Source organism: Lithobates pipiens, unplaced genomic scaffold (genome assembly GCF_037356315.1).
Source record: "Lithobates pipiens isolate NorthernLeopardFrog02 unplaced genomic scaffold, aLitPip1_a1.2 Scaffold_19, whole genome shotgun sequence".
Classification (NCBI taxonomy): Eukaryota; Metazoa; Chordata; class Amphibia; order Anura; family Ranidae; genus Lithobates; species Lithobates pipiens.
The window spans coordinates 371,125,173-371,147,773 of NW_027507764.1; the positions used below are offsets into that span (position 1 = coordinate 371,125,173).

Consider the following 22,601-nt stretch of genomic DNA (forward strand, 5'->3'; position numbering starts at 1 on the left):
GAATTCTTGTAGGTCTTCTGGAAGCATTAATCTCGTTGATCTTTCACCCTTCTGGCCTATTAGACAGCCCAGGAAACCCCAACTGGGTTTTGCCCAAGTATAGGCTTGAGTAGTCTTTGCCTACCCAACGTTTCTGGTGCCAGGTCTGTGAAAACTTTAAGGTCCACTCCTTCATATATTTAGTGGTGGTTGTCCTCTCATTTCCCCCCTTATTTTGCTTTTTCTTCATATAGTTGAAATCTCACTATAACGTTTCGAGGTAGATCTACTGATATGTTTTGGTGTTTTCTGATCCTGTGGACTCTTTCTATCTTGAGGCAGTCCTCCACGCATTATCCAAGAGAGGATTAAAGATTTTATTCATTATTTTTCTTAGATCTTCTCCTCCATCTTCTGGTAGGGCACAGATTCTTAGATTCTCTCTTCTATTTTGGTTCTCCTGGTCTTCTAGTTTAAATAACATTCACCTCTGATCTACTTGCATATCTTTAACTTGTTCTTTTAATTTTATTAATTCTTGAGCTTGTTTATCAGTTTTTTCTTCCGTCTCCTCTACACATATCAACAACTGACCTAAATATGGCCCGTAGTGTGGAGATTTGATAGAATTTTCTAGTCTTGTGAACATGTCTGTCATTTCCAGTTTTGTTGGCATTTGGGCACCCACTCCTTGTTCCTCCATTTTACTTATGTCCAGTTCACTTTCTGTGCTTATATCTTCTCTGCATTGGTCTGAGGTCTCACCTTTATTTTTTCCAGGGTCTTTCTTATCTTTGTTCCCTTGTTGCTGTTTATCTGGTCCTGGACTCTTTGGGCTCCCATCCTTTGTCAGATATTTCTTGATGTGCTTGTATTTGCATTTTCTTTTGGGGTTTTTGGTTCATTGCCTTTTATAGTTCTACCTCTCATTGTGTTTTTTTTTTTTTCTTGTACATTTCAGTTTCCCCAGTTTGGTTTTCAACTTGGTGTACCTTCCATTTCCTTAGAACTGTATGATTATATGTTCTCAATTATTTACAGAAAATTCAAAACCATACCTATAATAATTCATGGAGCCCTTCTTTACGTCAGGTCCCTTTTTTTTTATATAAGACCTTCAGACCGTGTTCCTTTAAAGGTCCTGATTCCCACAAAACCGTTTCCAAGAAGAAATGGATTCCTTTATCACTTTCCTATTTTTTTTTAAAAACAATTCCTTTCTAGTTCATATCACCAGTCCTGTAACAGCTTAGTGAGATTTACTAGGTCCTCCGGTGATTTCCAGGAGGGTTCATGGGACTCTCCCTACCTTTTTTTTTTTTCCTTTCCTCTCTTTCTCCCCCCAAGTCGGACTAGTAGCCGCTTGTAACACAGTTCAGTAAGGAGTATATAAAGGTATTCAGGGACTACCTTTCCCCAGGCCAATCATAGGCAGTTCATAGGTAATTAATAAACAGCTTCATAGACAGTTCATGAACAGTTTCATAGGTGGTTCATATGCAGTTTTATCAGCAGTTAATACGTGGTTTCATAGGCAGTTCATATGTTGTTTCAAATGGACGTATAGCCACTGATAACATAGTTCAATGGGGAGTGTATAGAGCTATTCAGAAAATACCTTCCCCCCAGATAAATCATAGACAGTTTCATAGACAGTGTCATAGATGGCTCAGGAGCGATTTCATGAATAGTTCATAAGCAGTTTCAAAAGCAATTCATACGCAGTTTCATAGGCAGTTTGTATGCTGTTTACACATGCCGCTTCATAGGCAGTTCATAAGCAATTTCCCGACAATTCATAGGTTGTTTCATAGGCAGTTCATTATTAAGTAAAGCGTTAACTTACACCTAAAGTGATAAATGTATCACTCACCTCTTCTTCTCCACTCGCTTCTTTTCTTCCAACTTATCAGGATCTAAGCACCCGTAGGGTAATTCTGCCTCTCCTCTCCCTCCTCCAAAATCTTCAGGGAGAGGGATAGAGAAGTTAAAGTGGTTGTAAACTCTTACACACCACTTTTACTTACAGGTAAGCCTGTACAATATTATAACAAGGCTTATCTGTAGGTATTGGAAATATCTCCTAAACTGACACGGTTTAGGAGATATTTACTATATACGCTTGCATCGACGTCATCGGCAACATGCGCACTAAAGAAAGGGCACAATCATGTCATTTCTATAGGGCTCGTGCTCTGACCATCAGCTCCCATACACATGCGCGGGAGTGACGTCACCTGACTTCAGTTAGTCCCAGATCCAGAGTCCATGGCCCCGGAAGGAAGAGGGGTGAAGATCGACGCGGTCACCAGTGGGGACTTCACAGGCTTCCTTTGCAGGTAGGTGCAACATAATGGACTAGTATGTAATACATACTAGCCCATTATGCTTTTACTTTGCAGGGGAATAAGGAGGAAGTAAAACCCATCAAGCACTTTATGGTGACAAAATAATCACCAACATATCTCAATTCCAAATAGCTTCCAGTAAGGCTGGCCATGCACATTAATTATTTTGGGTGGCTGGCTTAGCAGGTCGGTTGGCTAACTCGCTCCTGTCCAGCATCGTAAACTGAGATAGAATTGTTAAACATTTAGAGCTCTAATGTTGAGATCCTAATAGTTTCGTGGTTAGATATGGAACACTCTGGTCAGTGCCATTGGCTGAGAGCGCTGATAGGAAGCCGATCGGCAGACCTTTTTTCAGCCATGCCCCTTCGACAGAAGCTTCTGTCAGACCGGCTGCAGTACACACTGGCCATATGTCGGCTGGTTTCTTTTGAACCGGCTGATGCCACCCGACATTTGGCCCGTGTGTACAAGGCTTTATTGTTACCGGTCACCTAGAAAGATGGGACAAAATACACAGGGAAGTGAATGGTGTAAAGAAACTTTAAGCAAAATCACAAATGAGTTAGAAGGTAGAAATGGAAATGGCACTTTTACCTCTGCCCACTGACTTATGTGAAAGTAAACTCCAGACTCTGTTGTGACAATATCTGCTCCAGATGATACCATATCTGTTGTGTTATAGTCTTTGTAGTATTCAGTCTTCTGCAATAGCTTTCTTCTGTGACTGCAATGTAGTAGTAATTTTGAAATTACTAAAATTACCCTTCAGGTTTTAGTTAAACAGCAACTGTACTGTAGTATTGTTGTTATGCAGGTGCAGAATAGGTGAGGTAGCTAGAGCACTTGGTCATGCAGTTTCTCTGAACTTTGCTGATATGGACACAAAACCCTTCTAAAACCTAACCTCCTACTGTACCGTGCAGTTTAACTGAAAATGATAATACTTTGTGGTCAATTTTTTTTATTTTTATTTTTTAAAGTTAAAAAAAAAAATGTAATATTTGGACCAATGCTTGAGTTATAAGAGAAAAGAGGGCACAGTGATACATACAGTATTTGGTGGTCTTGCTCAGAGCATCAACAGTTCTTGAGTCAAGTCCACCCCATTATATTTGTCATATACAGTGCCTTGCAAAAGTATTCGGCCCCCTTGAACTTTTCAACCTTTTGCCACATTTCAGGCTTCAAACATAAAGATATAAAATTTTTATTTTTTGTGAAGAATCACCAACAAGTGGGACACAATTGTGAAGTGGAACGAAATCTATTGGATTTTTGAAACTTTTTTAACTAATAAAAAAATGAAAAGTGGGGTGTGCAAAATTATTCGGCCCCCTTGCGTTAATACTTTGTAGAGCCACCTTTTGCTGCGATTACAGCTGCAAGTCGCTTGGGGTATGTCTCTATCAGTTTTGCACATCGAGAGACTGAAATTCTTGCCCATTCTTCCTTGCAAAACAGCTCGAGTTCAGTGAGGTTGGATGGATAGCGTTTGTGAACAGCAGTTTTCAGCTCTTTCCACAGATTCTCGATTGGATTCAGGTCTGGACTTTGACTTGGCCATTCTAACACCTGGATACGTTTATTTGTGAACCATTCCTTTGTAGATTTTGCTGTATGTTTGGGATCATTGTCTTGTTGGAAGATAAATCTCCGTCCCAGTTTCAGGTCTTTTGCAGACTCCAATAGGTTTTCATCCAGAATGGTCCTGTATTTGGCTGCATCCATCTTCCCCTCAATTTTAACCATCTTCCCTGTCCCTGCTGAAGAAAAGCAGGCCCAAACCATGATGCTACCACCACCATGTTTGACAATGGGGATGGTGTGTTGAGGGTGATGAGCTGTGTTGCTTTTACGCCAAACATATCGTTTTGCATTGTGGGCAAAAAGTTCGATTTTGGTTTCATCTGACCAGAGCACCTTCTTCCACATGTTTGGTGTGTCTCCCAGGTGGCTTGTGGCAAACTTTAGACGAGACTTTTTATGGATATCTTTGAGAAATGGCTTTCTTCTTGCCACTCTTCCATAAAGGCCAGATTTGTGCAGTGTACGACTGATTGTTGTCCTATGGACAGACTCTCCCACCTCAGCTGTAGTTCTCTGCAGTTCATCCAGAGTGATCATGGGCCTCTTGGCTGCATCTCTGATCAGTCTTCTCCTTGTCTGAGCTGAAAGTTTAGAGGGACAGCCAGGTCTTGGTAGATTTGCAGTGGTCTGATACTCCTTCCATTTCAAAATGATCGCTTGCACAGTGCTCCTTGGGATGTTTAAAGCTTGGGAAATCTTTTTGTATCCAAATCCGCCTTTAAACTTCTCCACAACAGTATTACAGACCTGCCTGGTGTGTTCCTTGGTCTTCATGATGCTCTCTGCGCTTTCAACGGAACCCTGAGACTATCACAGAGCAGGTGCATTCATACAGAGACTTGATTACACACAGGTGGATTCTATTTATCACCATCAGTCATTTAGGACAACATTGGATCATTCAGAGATCCTCGCTGAACTTCTGGAGTGAGTTTGCTGCACTGAAAGTAAAGGGGCCGAATAATTTTGCACGCACCACTTTTCAGTTTTTTTATTTGCTAAAAAAGTTTAAATTATCCAATAGATTTCGTTCCACTTCACAATTGTGTCCCACTTGTTGGTGATTCTTCACAAAAAATTAAAATTTTATATCTTTAGGTTTGAAGCCTGAAATGTGGCAAAAGTTTAAAAAGTTCAAGGGGGCCGAATACTTTCGCAAGGCACTGTATTTTAAGTCTCCCCCCCAGCTCAGTTGATTCTCCACTACTCCTCCTTGCCTATACAATCATCCCACAAGTCACTTGCTATGCACATAGTTAAAATAGTAAATTATGTATCCCATTCACAGATGATCCAAACAATCCCCTACCCCAAAACAATTGTTTACTAGAAACAAAATAGCAGATATAGAGGAGCTGATCCATATCTCACAAGACAAACTTACCAATATCCTGTTGAACCTACATTAAACCAACAGCAGTATATCAGAATATTTTTCAGACTAATTTGACTAATTATTTCGGTGAGTTCAATTGAAGTGTGAACCTGGATCCTTATATACCCCAATGCAAGCATTTCAAATTGGACACTTTTGAGGAGGTGCAGTGTGATGCAGCGGTAGAAAACATACAGTGTCCCGGTGTAATTTCAAGAATATATTATAACAAAGGTCAACAAAACAAACAGGCCTGGTGGGAAAGCAACCCAACCAGGAGCATTCACAATTGTAACAGCAAAGCGTGTGGTGGAGCACAGGGGCCGACAGGCCACATTCCACTCTTCGAGACAGACTCTCACTGATCTGTACCCAAATGGGGAGGCTTCCAGAAAGGATGGAGTTTCCCTGCACTTTCCCCACTGAAACCTTTCTCTAATGCTATGCACTATCCCTGACAGACGGGTGACCTGTCCCTACTCTAGCCACTCCCAAAATGTGCACCAAACGTGAGAGTAAGGTTTTAACCAAATCAGCCCCGGAAGAATTTACCCCCTTCCTGACCAGAGCACTTTTTGCGATATGGCACTGCATCTCTTTAACTGACAATTGGGCGGTCGTGCGACGTTGCACCCAAACAAAATTGACGTCCTTTTTTTGCCCAAATAGAGCTTTCTTTTGGTGGTATTTGATCACCAAAAAGTGACAATTTAGAAAAAAAAATGCAATATTTTTTACTTTTTGCTATAATATGCCCAAAAAATATATAAAAAAACAAATTAATTTTCTCAGTTTAGGCCAATATGTATTCTTCTACATATTTTTGGTATAAAAAAAAAAATCGCAATAAGCGTATATTGATTGAAGTTATAGCATCTACAAAATAGGGGTTAGATTTATGGTATTTGTATAAAAAAAATGTTATTAGTAATGGCAGCGATCTGCAATTTTTATCATGACTGCGACATTATGGCAGACACATCAGACACTTTTGACACTATTTTGGGACCATTGTCATTTACACAGTGATCAGTGCTATAAAAATTACTGTATAAATGACACTGGCAGGGAAGGGGTTAAACACTAGGGGGTGATTAAGTGTGTCCTAGGGAGAGATTCTAACTGTGGGAGGGATGGGCTACCAATAACATGACAGCGATCACTGCTCCCGATGACAGGGAAGCAGTAGATCCCTGTTATGTCACTAGGCAGAACAGGGATGACGTAAGTTATTACGAAAAAACGCTTAGGGCGGTGTGACGTGTCGACGTCACCCCAGTCGTGTTCGTTTGTCACATACCAGGAAGGACGGGTTGGTTTTCTGTGGCGTGTGTCTGGCCAGCGCACGCTTCTGTTCAAGCTTGTTTTTAAACTCTTTCATGTAAGTGCATACATTTATTGATTGTAAATTAAAGTCGTTGGTTTTACACTATCTGGAGCTTATGTTTTTCCCTATATGACACTACGCTGAGCTGGGAGTGATATATGGAGTAACAGCTATAGTCCCACTTTGTGGAAGATCTGGGATCGCTTAAGGGGAACAGCAACCTGGATATCCATTTAATCACATTCTGCTTGTGGTGACCCTCTGTAACGGGGGGTCGCTTGGAGTTATTCACATGAAGATTTTCCACTGGTGATTGACTAATCATATGGACACTTTACACCAATAACTAGCTATATAATTATATGGACGCTATATAGAGTTGATAATTTTTATTATCATTTCATTTGTTTTTTATTTTTCATCTTATGCATTTCTAAATTTTGGTGTGCATTCAATTATAGGTGTATATTTTGCTTTGGGTTATTTCTTATATGTTTTTGTTTTTTATTTATCACATTATTAACACTTAATCGTGTTTCACTTGAGAAAATTAATTCTGCACATTGATGCATATATATTTATATGCATCATCTGTTGAGGTGATCTTAGAGGCACAACATTTGAAGTTCTTTATTAATTTTTTTGTTTAGAATATATATATATATTCCATTCACTTTGGGATTTTGAGGTTAGCGCAGTTCTTTTTTTCCTTCTGTTTATTTGTGTATTTTTGGTATACATCAGAATTGCAGCTTCCGACTATTGTTGTTTCTATTCCGTAGCACAGTTTTTCCCCCCCTTTTTTTCCCAGAACAGGGAAATGCCTTGTTTACATAAGCATCTTCCTGTTCTGCTGCTCTGAGATACGATTGCTGGACACCGGCGGGCATCGAGTCCGCGGGTCCTGCGGGCATGGTCACGGAGTATGCAGCGGGCACGTGCACCCACAATGCCACGTCTTAAAGGGGACGTACAGGTATGCCCATTTGCACAGCCATGCCATTGTGCCAACGTATATCATCGTGCATTGGTTGGCAAGCAGTTAAGTAGACTCTGCCTGACCCAAGATGGCTGCCAGAGTCACATGGGGTGCCAGCATCCAATCGGATAAATGCCTCCTTGTGACTGAGGAAGCCATAGAGGAACAGGGTTCCCCTTGACTTCCACCTGCATTGCTGCTGTGGACGAGCGCTACCTACAGTGGAGAAAATAGACTGTACCTGCCTACACACTAATTGCCAAATCTTTTCTCTGATTCTAGGGGAGGGAATGATACCTCTTTCTCAGAATTGGATAGCAACAAAATTGTTTAGCTTTCTTCTCCTTGTCCCAACTCCATATTCATCCCTTCCAATATGTCCATCTATGCTATTTCAGACCTCTTACCTTTACCCCCTGCCTTTAACTCCCCCCATTTCCTTCCCCCTTTCTTTCTGTTATTCCCCCCTTCTATCCTCCCACCTTATACACTTATATTCTAAACTCCTTTCACATCTAGTCCTAGGATGATGGGGCTTTTTTCATATTTAGATAAAAGATCATTTGCCCATCTATTAAGATTTGTAACCTAGACAGTTCTTTTTTGTTAGACCCATGGGTCCTAGCTACATGCAACGTGGTATTATGTGCTCCACTTATAGTATCCATCTTCTTAGAGGATGCCTTGTGACCTCCCTTAATAAGTATCTGCTCTGTAACTTGTCTACTTTTTCTTGTAATGTCGAATACCAGACCTTTTCTCTTTATACCTATACCTAAAAAGTTAAAATGTTCATGGAAAAAATGTAATATATGACAAAGAATTTCCACAGCACTATCAGCTAGCTAAAAAGGGAGCACAAGTAGTTCCATCCTGTTAAAATAATGCTGGCAATTTACAATTTGGCACCCAGTGGTTCCTTTCTAAAACCATGTTGTTATTGCGAAATTATTAGCAATGAAATATTGGTGGCTTTATCGTTATTTTACCTACATATTTTAATGTCATTCTTGGGCCCTATAGGCCTCTGGTTGTGCTTAGTACAGCCCAAACAGAAGCCAGAGTGACTTTCCTACCCATACTCTTTAGGATTCATTGAACTTTATGAGAGGGGTTTCTAAAGGGAAAAATAGCAATGTTTGCAACAAAAGTTTATTAAGATATGTATATGTCTGTATATAGTTTTGAAAGTGTTACATTTAACAAAAGTTCAGATTCTTAACTTTTTGTGGTTTTACTCACACTTTGGGTTCTCTCTTCTCACCGTTGCACTGTATAAAGATAGGATTTTCAGGCAAGCAGCATTCACTAAGTGAAACGAAAAAACAAACATGTAGTCCAGTGTTTTTCAAACTTTTTTCAGTCAAGGCACTCTTTAAATTTCCGCACAATGTCAAGGCACCCCATTCTAAAATGTAGAGAACTAAACAAATAGATTTACATAACGGAGCAACAGCCACAGATGTAGGACATCCAACATTAGATGTGATTTATTTTTACAAAACAAATATACCTTTGCACACTGGTACTGACTAGTATTCCAGCGTTCCTCTTCTCCCTCATTCAGCTAAATTGACCCCAGTGCTGATGGAGATTGGTAAACAAATATTCAGGCACCTGACACCCTCCTTATCAACCAACTACATCATCAATTGTTAGGATGCCAGCGGCTGGACCTCACAGTACTCAAAATTGTAATGATGCAAAATAAAATCCTGTGGTTTGTGTAACAAAAAGACAAGCTTGATTTATTTGTTGGTTTGTTTAAAATTTTTGGGCAATTTTTAGGCATATTGCCAAAGTACCCCTGAAGAAGCCCGAAGGCACCCTGGTTGAAAAAGGCTTATGTAGTCATTACAGTTTTATCTTCAAATTGCTTAAAGGGGTTGTAAACCAGGGGTGGACTGACCATTCGGCCACTCGGGCACTGCTCGAGGGCCCCAGGCCACTAAAGGGCCCCATCAGGGTTGCCAGCCTCAGTAAAACCAGGGAAAGTATGTACATCTGAAATGTCCCTTACCGACATCCTTTTGGTCTAAAAATCCAGAGATTATAGCTGCCCCACCTCTCCAGTACCTTCTCAGCCAGTAGAAACATGTCTGTCTGTGTATACTGTGTGTACATGTTTGTGTATACTGTGTGATTGTATACTGTGTGGCCCCATAATCTGATTGCCTGGGGGTCCCATAATCTCCTATTGCCCAGGGGCCCCATGAGTTGTCAGTCCGCGCCTGTTTAAAACCTTTGTGTTTTTTCACCTTAATGCATCCTATGCATTAAGGTTAAAAAACACCTGTCAGTGAACGGCCCACCAGCCCCCCCCCCCCCCCATTTTACTTACCTGAGCCCTGGAATTTCCAACAGCGGAGACGTGTTTTTCCTCTGCCCGGGGTTCTCAGTTCTTGATTTGATAGATTGATAACAGTGCAGCTATTGGTTCCTGCTGCTATCAATCAAATCCAATGACACTGCGCCGAGTCCGGCATTCTGCGTCTATGGATGCAAATGCTTGACTCGGGAATGCACTTGCAAGGTAACCCCCGGCAAAGCGCTTCTCCTAGGAGGTTACACGATGTGGGAGGAGCTACCTGCACCACCGGGGGACCCCAGAAGAGGATGATCGGGGTCACGCTGTGCAAAACGAGCTGTACAGTGGAGGTATCTGCTCACAGATCCCCTGCACATTGGAGCAGATGGATGACATGTGCGTATACGCTCAGTTTCTGCAGAGAGGACACGGTCAGAGCCTGTTCTGCTGTATGGGCGGCAGGGAGTAAACGGACTCTGCTGTCCCTTTGCATTCATTTTTTTTAGCGGACCTGATCTGACTCAGGGCTAGTCAGGTATAAACAGACACCAGGCTGTCCGTCGGGATGAATGGACCTTCCGATTAGGTCCACCTGAAAAGGCAGACCCGATTGGAATGCCCATCTGAAAGGGGTATTAGAGTCGCCACTTACATCAGAGAGCTAAAAAAAAAAATTAGTAGCAGGCCAGATTTGACTCCCAGGCCTCAGTTTAGAGTTCCCTGTTCTAGGTAAATGACTTACTAGGTTGTGATGACAGGATCAGAGTGAAAGCCCAGGAGACTGCACTGGTTCTTTTTAACAACAAAATGCATTAGGGCTTGTTTACTACGATACAATGTTTACTTAGTAAATAGTAAATAGGGTTAAGCTGTGCTCACATAATCATTTCCACATATCCTATTGCTTTACACAACATTAGATATTCTAAGTCAAGGTAGTGTCACTATATTTAGGACCAGTGGCCATCTTTTGTTCGCATCAGAATTGCTTCTAGCCTTTTACAAATCAATAGGAGTGCAAATCCACTTGATGCAACTTAAATGGAGGTCAAGTGCAAGTTAGAAATAGATCAACTTGAGATGAAATGCACCAGTTATTAAAGTCTAAAGGATCTTAAAAGTATCTAAAAACAGGTGTCATATGCCAAATATAACGCAAAGCAAGTTGCCTTTGACCACTGATGCTAATGCCTGTTGACACAAGCCCATACTAAGTTAGGTTAATATTATTGACTCAACAATGTGAACATTCTCTACTGCAGTGTTTCTCAGCCAGGGTGATTTGCTTTGGATCAGCATTATAGGCTGCCATGGAGTGGGTGGGATGGGCGTCAGGACCATAACAACCAGTGATGCTCTAGGGTGGACACCATGGTAATGATTCATGGCAGGGCCACCCGCAGCATTCAGCTCCTCTAGATCTCCTCCACCTCCTGTCCTCTGCTGCACTGCCAAAGCCAAATGGTTGGCCTCAGATCTGATTTGAAGAGGAGACTATGTGATTGGGGGGCCTGTGATTAATACAGCATGACAGCCTAGTATGACTTACCTAGTACCATTATCTAACATGAGACTTGTAAACTGAAATATGTTAGTGGACCAAAACGCCATGTCATCAACACCACCCAGAAAGTATTCATGGAATCGTTCCACCAAGAAGGGCGATTTTGTAGCATATGTAGTGTAGAGCTATAAAGCAATCAAAATAAACATACTGTAACATTCTCTTTTGCATAAGTATATATCATCTAGATTATTTTTTGCTATTCTTTTTTGTTAGATTATTATTTTCATAAAATAGAATTACCTTAGAAACAGCAAAATATTCACCATAGCTGAAAAAAAACCCATGAAAACGCAATTTAATCGTCATAAAACTACTGATTTCTGCTTGTGCGTCTGTAGTGCTATGCTTTACTCACACTTGCAGGAAGAGGATGTACATACAGTCGACAATTGTTCTCTCATCAATGACTGTCTTATTGTAGAATTCCTCATATATGTTAAATAGGTCCTTTACCGGAATATACCTATAAACAAGAGCTTGTTCAATAAGGCAAAAATGAATTTGTGTATCCCAGTTACCAATAGCAACCACATTGAAAATTATCACTGATTTGAAAAATCCATGCACAGCAAAATAATAGGGCTACCTCAACTGTGACTCAACCAACAGCTTATACTTAAAGTAGAACTATAGGCAAAACTTTTAAGAGGGATGGTTATAACCCCTGCCAGATTTTTTTTTCGCCATCTGTGTCCCATTGCGAATATTTCCCTTCACGTCCCACAGCCAAACAGGAAGTGAGAGGAAATCCCTGCAAATTAAGGGAATCCTTTGGGGACCCCCAGCTCACCAGAACTTGTGTTCCCATTGGAAGATTTCCCCTCTATTACTTTTCTGGAGAAAACTAAAATTTGGGATTTTCTTTACTTTCACCTTCAATGACTTTAAAGTCAACAAAGAGGACAAGGGGGCACTCTTTACGTCTAGAGGAGAAGAGATTTCATCTCCAAATACGGAAAGGTTTCTTCACAGTAAGAGCTGTGAAAATGTGGAATAGACTCCCTGCAGAGGTGGTTATGGCCAGCTCAGTGGATTGCTTTAAGAAAGGCCTGGATTATTTCCTAAGTGTACGTAATATAACTGGGTACTAAAATTTATAGGTAAAGTTGATCCGGGGAAAATCCGATTGCCTCTCGGGGGATCAGGAAGGAATTTTTTCCCCTGCTTTAGCAAATTGGATCATGCTCTGCTGGGGTTTTTTGCCTTCCTCTGGATCAACTGTGGGTATAGAATTGGGTATATGGGCTGGTATATGTATATATGTATGTATGTGTATATATATTTTTTTTTTTTTGGTTGAACTGGATGGACTTGTGTCTTTTTTCAACCTGACTAACTATGTAACTATGATATTGGTAAACAGGACAAATAGAGAAGGTGAATCTCCCTAACAGGGGCACAGACAGCAATAAAAACTGACAGGTGTTCCAATCCCTCTCCACAACTGGGAAAAAGTTTTGCGATTAGTTATACTTTCATTTGGCCATAGGCACATCAAAAATTGGCTGGTTCAGCAGAGACCAGGCTAAATTTGATCAGTGTTTGTCTGTCCCCGTTCAACAGAAGCCAATTGTTAAATCTGTCAAATGGACAAGCTGGAAAACTTTTGTCGATCAGCAGCTGCAGCGTCCCAGACGGGGGTATTCCTCCACTCATCTTGTTTGCGTGGATGGAGAAATTTGTGCTTTTTGTCTTCATCCAACCCACTGGCTGAAGGAAACAAACTATCTGAGGTCTGCTGCCGCGCTCATCTTTTATTCCCCTGCTCAGCCACTAGGAACAAAGAAAAATACCCAGTACATCGGAACATGAGCACATCCAGCAGGGGAGCGAGTTCTTGCAGAAGCTTACACAGGGCTAGCAATCATCAATCCTAAAGGCCAAAGCAGCGCAGTGCAGAGAGCATAAAGAAGGTAAAAGGGGGCAGAGACACAGAGAGCCTGCTCCAGCGTGGGAAAGCTACACAAGGATTCCGGCTCTTAGTCCTCCTTGTGGCTGTCTTCCGTGTGCCTATTGACAGCGGTAAGTCCCCGGACACTCCTCTCCCTAATCCCAATGCACTGGAGAGGCTGGCTGTGCTGATTGGCACTGGGCAGGCTGCATTGATGAGCACTGATAAAGCTGCATTGATGGGCATTGATCAGGATGCATTATTGGGCACTGGTGAGGCCGCACTGATGGGCACTGGTGAGGCCGCACTGATGGGCACTGGTGAGGCCGCTCTGATGGGCACTGGTGAGGCCGCTCTGATGGGCACTGGTGAGGCCGCACTGATCAGGCTGCACTTATGGACACTGGTGAGGCTGCATTGATGTGCACTGGTGAGGCTGCATTGAGGGGCACTGGTGAGGCTGCATTGAAGGGCACTGATCACTGGTGGCCTGGTTTGTGCCTGGTGATTGGCAGCTTTGTCCCAAGCACTGTCACATTTTGCATTGACAAAGTGACAATGTCTCTTTAAAGCTCTTTAAAGCTGACCATACAAAGTAGTCTAAAATTGTAGTGCAGTTGTGCCAAATGGTGTTAGTGGGGCACTAATCACAAAAAAGTAACTTTTTGACGCTCACACTACTACTACTCATTCTTTAGCGATAATTTAAAAGAGCTAGGCCAGCACTGCGCATATCTTCTAAAGTGGCTATATCAATAACCAGGGAAAAAGAGGTAATTTGGAGGGTTCCATCACTTTTTTTTTTTTTCTTAGTGTATTACCAAATCACAATTAACGTTGCTAATATTTATTGTTCACCTCACCATTTTGATTCCAGATAATTAAAGTCGAGTTCAAATTGGCTGAGTACATCACCACCTAAAACATAAAAGATGATGCATTGTGATTATTCAACAGAAAGAGACCCTAGTAACATTTTACCCTGACAAGAATACCTGTTCTTAATTGTAAGAGATTTTGTGCTGAAATTATATTTACTATTTAATAGGAATAAGTTGACACTTGCCCATTCTCTGATAAGCATTCTGCTGTGAATTACTTTTTAGAGTGTGGTCACTGTCAGCCATTCATAAGGTGATCCTGCCACCTCCTGAATGTGTGTGTTTTTTTTTTCTCTCTTTTTTTTTTTAAAGGCAATTTACAATATGACTAAGGCGGCGCAAGCATAGATTTTAGCTTGCGGTTGCTCTGCAACTTGAATGACCTGTTAACTCAACATGCTGTTTAAAATTTGCCTCAAAGCATCGTGACCATGGCATGTATTATAGATTTTAGGTAGGTGGATGTGGGGTGGGGGGCCTGCCCGTGTGAAAGAGGCCTAAAAGATGCATGGGCTGTAAACAAAATTTGGAATTTTTTTTGGAGTTGGAGTTTTAAATTTTGAGCTTTGTAAAAATGTAAGAGAAATAAGCTTTGTTATGTACTGAAGTACATGTACAGCCAAATTACACATAACAGTAAGGCCCCATTTCCACCTGAGCATAGCATTTTCAGGCAGAAAGTCAAGCAATTTTTGCCTTTGTGTTTACCGTGATTTTGACGCAATTTTGTACAGGTCAAAAAGTCACCAATATAAAAAGCAGAAAAATGCCCAAAAAGTTCCAGAACTTGTTTGAGCTTCAGGCGTTTTGAAGTTTCTGACTTCAGGCAACATGGAGTGGAGATGTGAACCATCTCCATAGAGAATAATTGACTTTTTCCCCTCCAGCATTTTGTAGCTTCAGGCTTCAAGCTACAAAATGCTCAGGTGTGAATGGGGCCTAAGTGTGACAGTGAGTATGAGGCCTGAGACATCGTGTAGTAAGGAGGTGGCCCCACGTTCACACTCCATTAGGCTGCATTCACACCTGAGCATTTCAAAGTTGCGCGTTTGACACGTTTTTACCGCGATTTTGCCGCAATTTTGTTCAGGTCACCAATGTAAGCCCTTGTACACACGGGCGGACATTCCAATGGACAATGTCCGATAGGACCGTGTTGTCGGATAATCCGACAGTGTGTGGACTCCATCGGACGGTTTCCGTCGGAGTATCCGATGGACCAAGTTTTCTAGCTGGGCTATAAAAAATTTCTGACAACATGATCCGATCGGACTTTGTACGATTGTGTGTACAGAATTCCGATCGGACAAAGTGCCACGCATGCTCAGATCAAATTCCTAGACCAAAGCTATTGGCTACTAGCCTGAACGTAGTCCCATCGTAACGTCATCACGTTACGTACGATCGTATTTTCCAACAACTTTGTCCGACCGTGTATATGCAACACCAGTTTCGGACAAAATCCGACGGATTTTGTTGTTGGAATGTCTGACTGCGTGTACAAGGGCTAAAAGGCAGAGAAACGCCTGCAAGCTACCCCAAAGAAGCTCATGTTCTTTTTTTGAGCTTAGGGCATTTTTCAGGCGTTTTGCGTCAGGTGACAAAATGCTCAGATGCTAAGGGGTCCCTCGTAGTCTGCCTCCTTCAGTGCCTGGGCTGGTGACATCACTTCCCCTCGGTGCAGGAAGGGCTCAGCTCTTCCCCCTCCCTCCTGTCAATCATTTGGGACACGTGACAGGTCCCAGATGATCGCACATGTGCAGTGAGTGCCTGGCTGTGAAGCAACAGCCGGGTGCCCACAGTCACAATGCTGACGCCGCCGAACGGAGGGGGAAACGAGCGCGGCTTCGATCCCCCGCATCGCTGGACCCTGGGACAGGTAAGTGTCCAATTATTAAAAGTCAGAATCTGCAGTATTTGTAGCTGCTGACTTTTAATTTTTTTTTTTTTAAATTAGCAAACCACTTTAAAAGAAATCTCCGTGGCACAAAGTTGCTCAGCTTTTATAGCCATCTATTTATAATATATACTTGTTAAATAGTGTAAAAGGTAATATTATATTTATGATTACCAAAATCACCAACTGGATGGGCTTCTGAATATGAGCCTTGAAAGTCAATCTGAAGAAATAAATGATAGAAAATATTTCTGACAGATATAAAACATATATAAAGAGCATAAGAGAGTATATATAGAGCAGGATAAAAATAAAGTTTAGAATATGGACAATAAAACTTATAAACATTATATCACCGTCATCTTACTATCAGTAATAAAGTATTTTATAAAACTAAAAAAAATGAAAAATTTGTTATTTGCCAAAAGATTGGAATAAAAGATTGTCAGATGTGTGGCCTTAGATCTAATGACAAACTTTTCAATCTATCCAGTCAGTGTGCCTCATTTACGAAAGGGAAATGAACAAGAAAAAGACATGATGGTAGGCTTGCATTGTAGGATTGCTTTAGAAGATATACATGTGCAAATCAATTGCAATCGTTTAACCTATTTAACAATCTGTACGTTAATGTTCAATGTGTATGGACGGTGCAGTCCTAGTTTTTTAGTTTAATTAAATATTCAAAAAATGCTGCTTTGCCCCAACTTATTGCAATAAATTGTACGCTAGGAAATGTAAGTTGGAATGTTATATCTGACAAAAATAAAATACCACCATTGCTCTCTAATATACATAAAGGACCCATAATACTATACTGTCGCAGGAAATAAGACAGCATATATTCTGATATTTTACACTGGAACCTCTATTTCAATAAGCAGCATAGAAGCCCATATACATGCTCTTCCTCTGGGCACAGCACAGTCACCTTGGCCAAATTGGCAAACAATGTATGCAGTGTTGCTCCTCCATATTTTGTCAGCCATTCTAAACCAGGGTTTTGTGGTACCCTAGGGTTCTTCCTGAGGTTGCTATGGGTTCTTTGAGCTGTGACTGGCCTTCCATGTGCTGGTGCATGCATAGTTCTGGCTCCAGCACCACTTGGCAGAAGCTGCTGCATGACACCAATTATCTTTTTAGCTTTGAGTGCAACTGTAAAGAGGATATTCTTTCCACTGATCACCAATGTAAGCGTCATTTTTTTTCCTGATCTCCATTGATTTGGTTTTAGCAGGGGTTCCTCAAGACTTGAAGACCCGCAATTGCCTAGTACAGAAGCAGAACAAGCATCTGCCTTTGTAAACAAGGCAAATCACTATTCTGTACCCAGTGATCGGGAACAGTGATCTCTGTCATGTCCCAGTGAGCCCACCCCCCCTTAACGTTAAAATTTAACCCCTTGATCACTCCTAGTGTTAACCCCCTTCCCTGCCAGTGTCATTTTTACATTAATCAGTGCCTTTTTATAGCACCAATCAATGTAAAAATGTCACTGGTCCCCAAAAAGTGTCATCTGGGGTCAGATTTGTCCGCCACAATGTTGCAGTCCGCTAAAAATTGCAGTTTGCTGCCATTACTAGTAAAAAAAAAAAAAAAGTCCCTAAATCTATCCCATAGTTTGTAGATGCGATAACTTTTGCGCAAACCAATCAATATAAGCCCTGGAGCCAGCATGTGTTCCACTTGCTGGAAGCTTGGGACCAGAAGTGATGTGACCAGAAATTACACTTCAACGTACGTTTAGTCTAAAACCTTTTTTAATAAACAGTATTGCGCTATATATGTTTTTTTGTTTTATGGCGGCATGGCGGAGTGGAGGAGTCAAGTATTGGATCTATCACAATTGTGCTATATCTGTGAAGAGCCACAAACAGTCCCAGAATACAAGTGTGTGTTGACCTTCTTCTTCGGTCATGATAGTCTGGTGAGTGAGATTCGATCAGAACACATCGGGTGCCAATGCTAATGGTGTTGATGGTGTAATGATGTTTCACATTGAAGAATCAAGAATATTCGTCTATAAGGGAACAATGAACTTTATTTGAAGCACTTCAACATTTGATGCACTTGTTGTTTTTGTATCCACTTTGATTAATGTGTTTATTGATTTTCTATGTCCCAACATTTTTTATTGTATTTCACAGTTTAATATCACTTAGGACTGTATACTTATTTAAGTATAGTGCCCCTTCGCTCAATTTTTTTTCACTTAGTGTTTTATACACATTTGGGGTAGCAGCTTTACAACATTATTTAGTTTATCTATTAACTCCATAGACATGTTAACCACTTGCCGACCGCCTAACGCCGATGTACGTCGGCAGAATGGCACGGGCAGGCATAAGCACGTACATGTACGTGATTTGCCTCCCGCGGGTCGGGGGCCCGATCGGGCCCCCGCCCGGTGCCTGCGGCGGTCGGTTTTCGTTCGGGAGCGATCCCGGACGAGGGGACGGCCATTCATTCATGGCCACCCCCTCGCGATCGCTCCCGACGAATAGAAATCCCCGGTGACATCACTTCCTCTCCTGTAATGTAAACACAGGAGAGGAAGTGATGTATTCTCTCCTCCGTGTCGGTATTTTTCGTTCCGACACGGAGGAGAGCGGATCAGTGAGTTGCACCAACACATCCCACACACAGTAGAACATGCCAGGCACACTCACACCCCCCCTTTACCCCCCGATCACCCCCCCAATTACCCCTGCCCCCCAGTCACAGTGACACCAATGTCATTTTTTTTTTTTTTTTTTTTTTTTTTGCATTGGTGTCATTTGTGACTGTAATAACTGTTAGGGCAGTTAGAGTTAGCCCCCTTTAGTTCTAATGTACCCCCCTAACCCCCCCAATAAAGGTTTAACCCCGTGATCACCCCCCGTCGCCAGTGTCACTAAGGCTGGGTTCACATTGCAGCGGTTTATGAGAACGAATGTGATTCGCACCGCACTGCAGTGCAAATCACATCCGATCTCTGTGCGATTCGAGTTCAGCCATTCGCCGCACCCGCCGCACCCGCCACACCCGCCGCACCCGCCGCAAATTCGCACGGGACCCTTTTTTTGGCCCGCAGCAGAATCGGATCGCATGGGTGTTCACACCATGCGATCCGAGTTTGCAGATCGCACTGCGATATGCGAACTGATCTGGGGGTGTCAGTAACATTTCACTGACACTCCCAGCAGTTCGCATAGGGCAGTGTGAACTGCCGCCGGGAGGCATGCGATGCGGGAACCCGCCGCGGATTCGCGGCGTTTCCGCATCGCTCCAGTGTGAACCCAGCCTAATAAGCGATCATTTTTCTGATCGCCGTATTAGTGTCCCAGGTGACGCTAGTTAGGCAGGTAGGTATTTAGGTTCGCCGCAGCTTTTTATAGCGCCAGGGACCCCCATATACTACCGCATAAAGCCCCCTGATTGCCCCCTAGTTAACCCTTTCACCAGTGATCACCATATAACTGTTACAGGTGACGCTGGTTGGTTAGTTATTTTTTTATAGTTTCAGGGCACCCGCCATTTATTACCTAATAAAGGTTTAACCCCCTGATCACCCGGCGGGTGTCATTTGTGACTAATAACTGTTAGGGCAGTTAGGGTTAGCCCCCTTTAGTTCTAAGGTACCCCCCTAACCCCCCCAATAAAGGTTTAACCCCGTGATCACCCCCCGTCGCCAGTGTCACTAAGGCTGGGTTCAGATTGCAGCGGTTTGAGAACGGATGTGATTCGCACTGCAGTGCAAATCACATCCGATCTCTGTGCGATTCGAGTTCAGCCATTCGCCGCACCCGCCACACCCGCCGCACCCGCCGCAAATTCGCACGGGACCCTTTTTTTGGCCCGCAGCAGAATCGGATCGCATGGGTGTTCACACCATGCGATCCGAGTTTGCAGATCGCACTGCGATATGCGAACTGATCTGGGGGTGTCAGTAACATTTCACTGACACTCCCAGCAGTTCGCATAGGGCAGTGTGAACTGCCGCCGGGAGGCATGCGATGCGGGAACCCGCCGCGCATTCGTGGCGTTCCCGCATCGCTCCAGTGTGAACCCAGCCTAATAAGCGATCGTTTTTCTGATCGCTGTATTAGTGTCACAGGTGACGCTAGTTAGGCAAGTAGGTATTTAGGTTCGCCGCAGCTTTTTATAGCGCCAGGGACCCCCATATACTACCGCATAAAGCCCCCTGATTGCCCCCTAGTTAACCCTTTCACCAGTGATCACCATATAACTGTTACAGGTGACGCTGGTTGGTTAGTTATTTTTTTATAGTTTCAGGGCACCCGCCATTTATTACCTAGTCTCACTAGTGTACCCCTAAATTTAGGGGTGTCTACTTTCCAAAATGGGGTCATTTGGGGGGGGTTTGTGCCATCTTGGCATTTTATGGCCTTCAAAACTGTAACGCCCTTAGAAAGCCTGAAGGCGGTGCTTGGTTTTCGGGGCCCCGTACGCGGCTAGGCTCCCAAAAAGTCCCACATATGTGGTATCCCCGTACTCAGGAGAAGCAGCAGAATTTATTTTGGGGTGTCATTTCACATATGCCCATGGCATGCGTGAGCAATATATCATTTAGTGACAACTTTGTGAAAAAAAAAAAAAAAAAAAAAAAAGTTTGTAATTTTCCCGCAACTTGTGGCAAAATATAAAATATTCCATGGACTCAACATGCCTCTCAGCAAATAGCTTGGGGTGTCTACTTTCTAAAATGGGGTCATTTGTGGGGGTTTTGTGCCATCTTGGCATTTTATGGCCTTCAAAACTGTAATAGGTAGTGAGGAGTGAAGTCAAATATTTACGCCCTTAGAAAGCCTGAAGGCGGTGCTTGGTTTTCGGGGCCCCGTACGCGGCTAGGCTCCCAAAAAGTCCCACATATGTGGTATCCCCGTACTCAGGAGAAGCAGCAGAATTTATTTTGGGGTGTCATTTCACATATGCCCATGGCATGTGTGAGCAATATATCATTTAGTGACAACTTTGTGAAAAAAAAAAAAAAAAAAAAAAAGTTTGTAATTTTCCCGCAACTTGTGGCAAAATATAAAATATTCCATGAACTCAACATGCCTCTCAGCAAATAGCTTGGGGTGTCTACTTTCTAAAATGGGGTCATTTGTGGGGGTTTTGTGCCATCTTGGCATTTTATGGCCTTCAAAACTGTAATAGGTAGTGAGAAGTGAACTCAAAAATTTACGCCCTTAGAAAGCCTGAAGGCGGTGCTTGGTTTTCGGGGCCCCGTACGCGGCTAGGCTCCCAAAAAGTCCCACATATGTGGTATCCCCGTACTCAGGAGAAGCAGCAGAATTTATTTTGGGGTGTCATTTCACATACGCCCATAGCATGTGTGAGCAATATATCATTTAGTGACAACTTTGTGTAAAAAAAAAAAAAAAATTTTTTTTTTGTCATTATTCAATCGCTTGAGGCAAAAAAATAAAATATTCAATGGGCTCAACATGCCTCTTATCAATTTCCTTAGGGGGTCTACTTTCCAAAATGGGGTCATTTGGGGGGGTTTTGTACTGCCCTGCCATTTTAGCACCTCAAGAAATGAGATAGGCAGTCGTAAACTAAAAGCTGCGTAAATTCCAGAAAACGTACCTTAGTTTGTAGATGTGACAACTTTTGCGCAAACCAATAAATATACAATTATTGACTTTTTTTTTACCAAAGACATGTGGCTGAATACATTTTGGCCTAAATGTATGACTAAAATTGAGTTTATTGGATTTTTCTAATAACAAAAAGTAGAAAATATCATTTTTTTTCAAAATTTGCGGTCTTTTTACGTTTATATCGCAAAAAATAAAAATCGCAGAGGCAATCAAATACCATCAAAAGAAAGCTCTATTTGTGGGAAGAAAAGGACGCAAATTTTGTTTGGGTACAACATTGCATGACCGCGCAATTACCAGTTAAAGCAGCGCAGTGCCAAAGTGTAAAAAGACCTCTGGTCATTTACCAGCAAAATGGTCCGGTCTGAAAGTGGTTAATTGGCACAAGGTTTATTTTTCATCTAAACAAGGCTCTTTGCACGGGCGTAAACTTATGCACGCCCATGTGAGCGAAAACTTGAAGGATATACCGTAGTTAAATTAGTTCAGTAAATACTCACTGCTGCCATTGCTCTGAGGAATCCTTGATCAATGTGCAGGCTGTGCCAACTCACATCGCTTACTTGATGGGAAGCTATTCCGAATAGGAAGGCCACCAGTTTCTGTGCTCTCTGGAACATGCAGAACAAATCACAGGTCTTGTAACATGTGTGAATGTTATCAGATATTTAATATCACTCATCACTTTTCTCTATTACCGTGAAAGTAATTGTACCTTGTCCCATGGCAGTGGATATGTTCTTCTAATATAATTAATGCTGGTTTTCAGAAAAGGTGTCCAGTGGGAATCTTCTGATACATAGTGATATTTTCCTGAAGAAAGCAAATTAAACATTATTTGCCTCTTCTT

General features: G+C 42.2%; 1 protein-coding gene across 2 annotated transcripts in view; it reads right to left on the reverse strand.

Moving 5' to 3' along the window:
• GPLD1 (glycosylphosphatidylinositol specific phospholipase D1) overlaps window positions 1-22,601 on the reverse strand; it is a 76,877-nt gene that overhangs the window by 38,147 nt on the left and 16,129 nt on the right. For both annotated transcript variants that reach the window (XM_077492277.1, XM_077492278.1), the window contains exons 4-12: window positions 22,467-22,564; window positions 22,252-22,362; window positions 16,317-16,365; window positions 14,228-14,282; window positions 11,829-11,936; window positions 11,714-11,741; window positions 11,456-11,595; window positions 8,841-8,906; window positions 2,925-3,054 (exon numbers count right to left, since the gene is read on the reverse strand). In XM_077492277.1, the coding sequence (XP_077348403.1) occupies window positions 2,925-3,054; window positions 8,841-8,906; window positions 11,456-11,595; window positions 11,714-11,741; window positions 11,829-11,936; window positions 14,228-14,282; window positions 16,317-16,365; window positions 22,252-22,362; window positions 22,467-22,564 (785 nt within the window). The remainder of the gene's footprint in view (window positions 1-2,924; window positions 3,055-8,840; window positions 8,907-11,455; window positions 11,596-11,713; window positions 11,742-11,828; window positions 11,937-14,227; window positions 14,283-16,316; window positions 16,366-22,251; window positions 22,363-22,466; window positions 22,565-22,601) is intronic.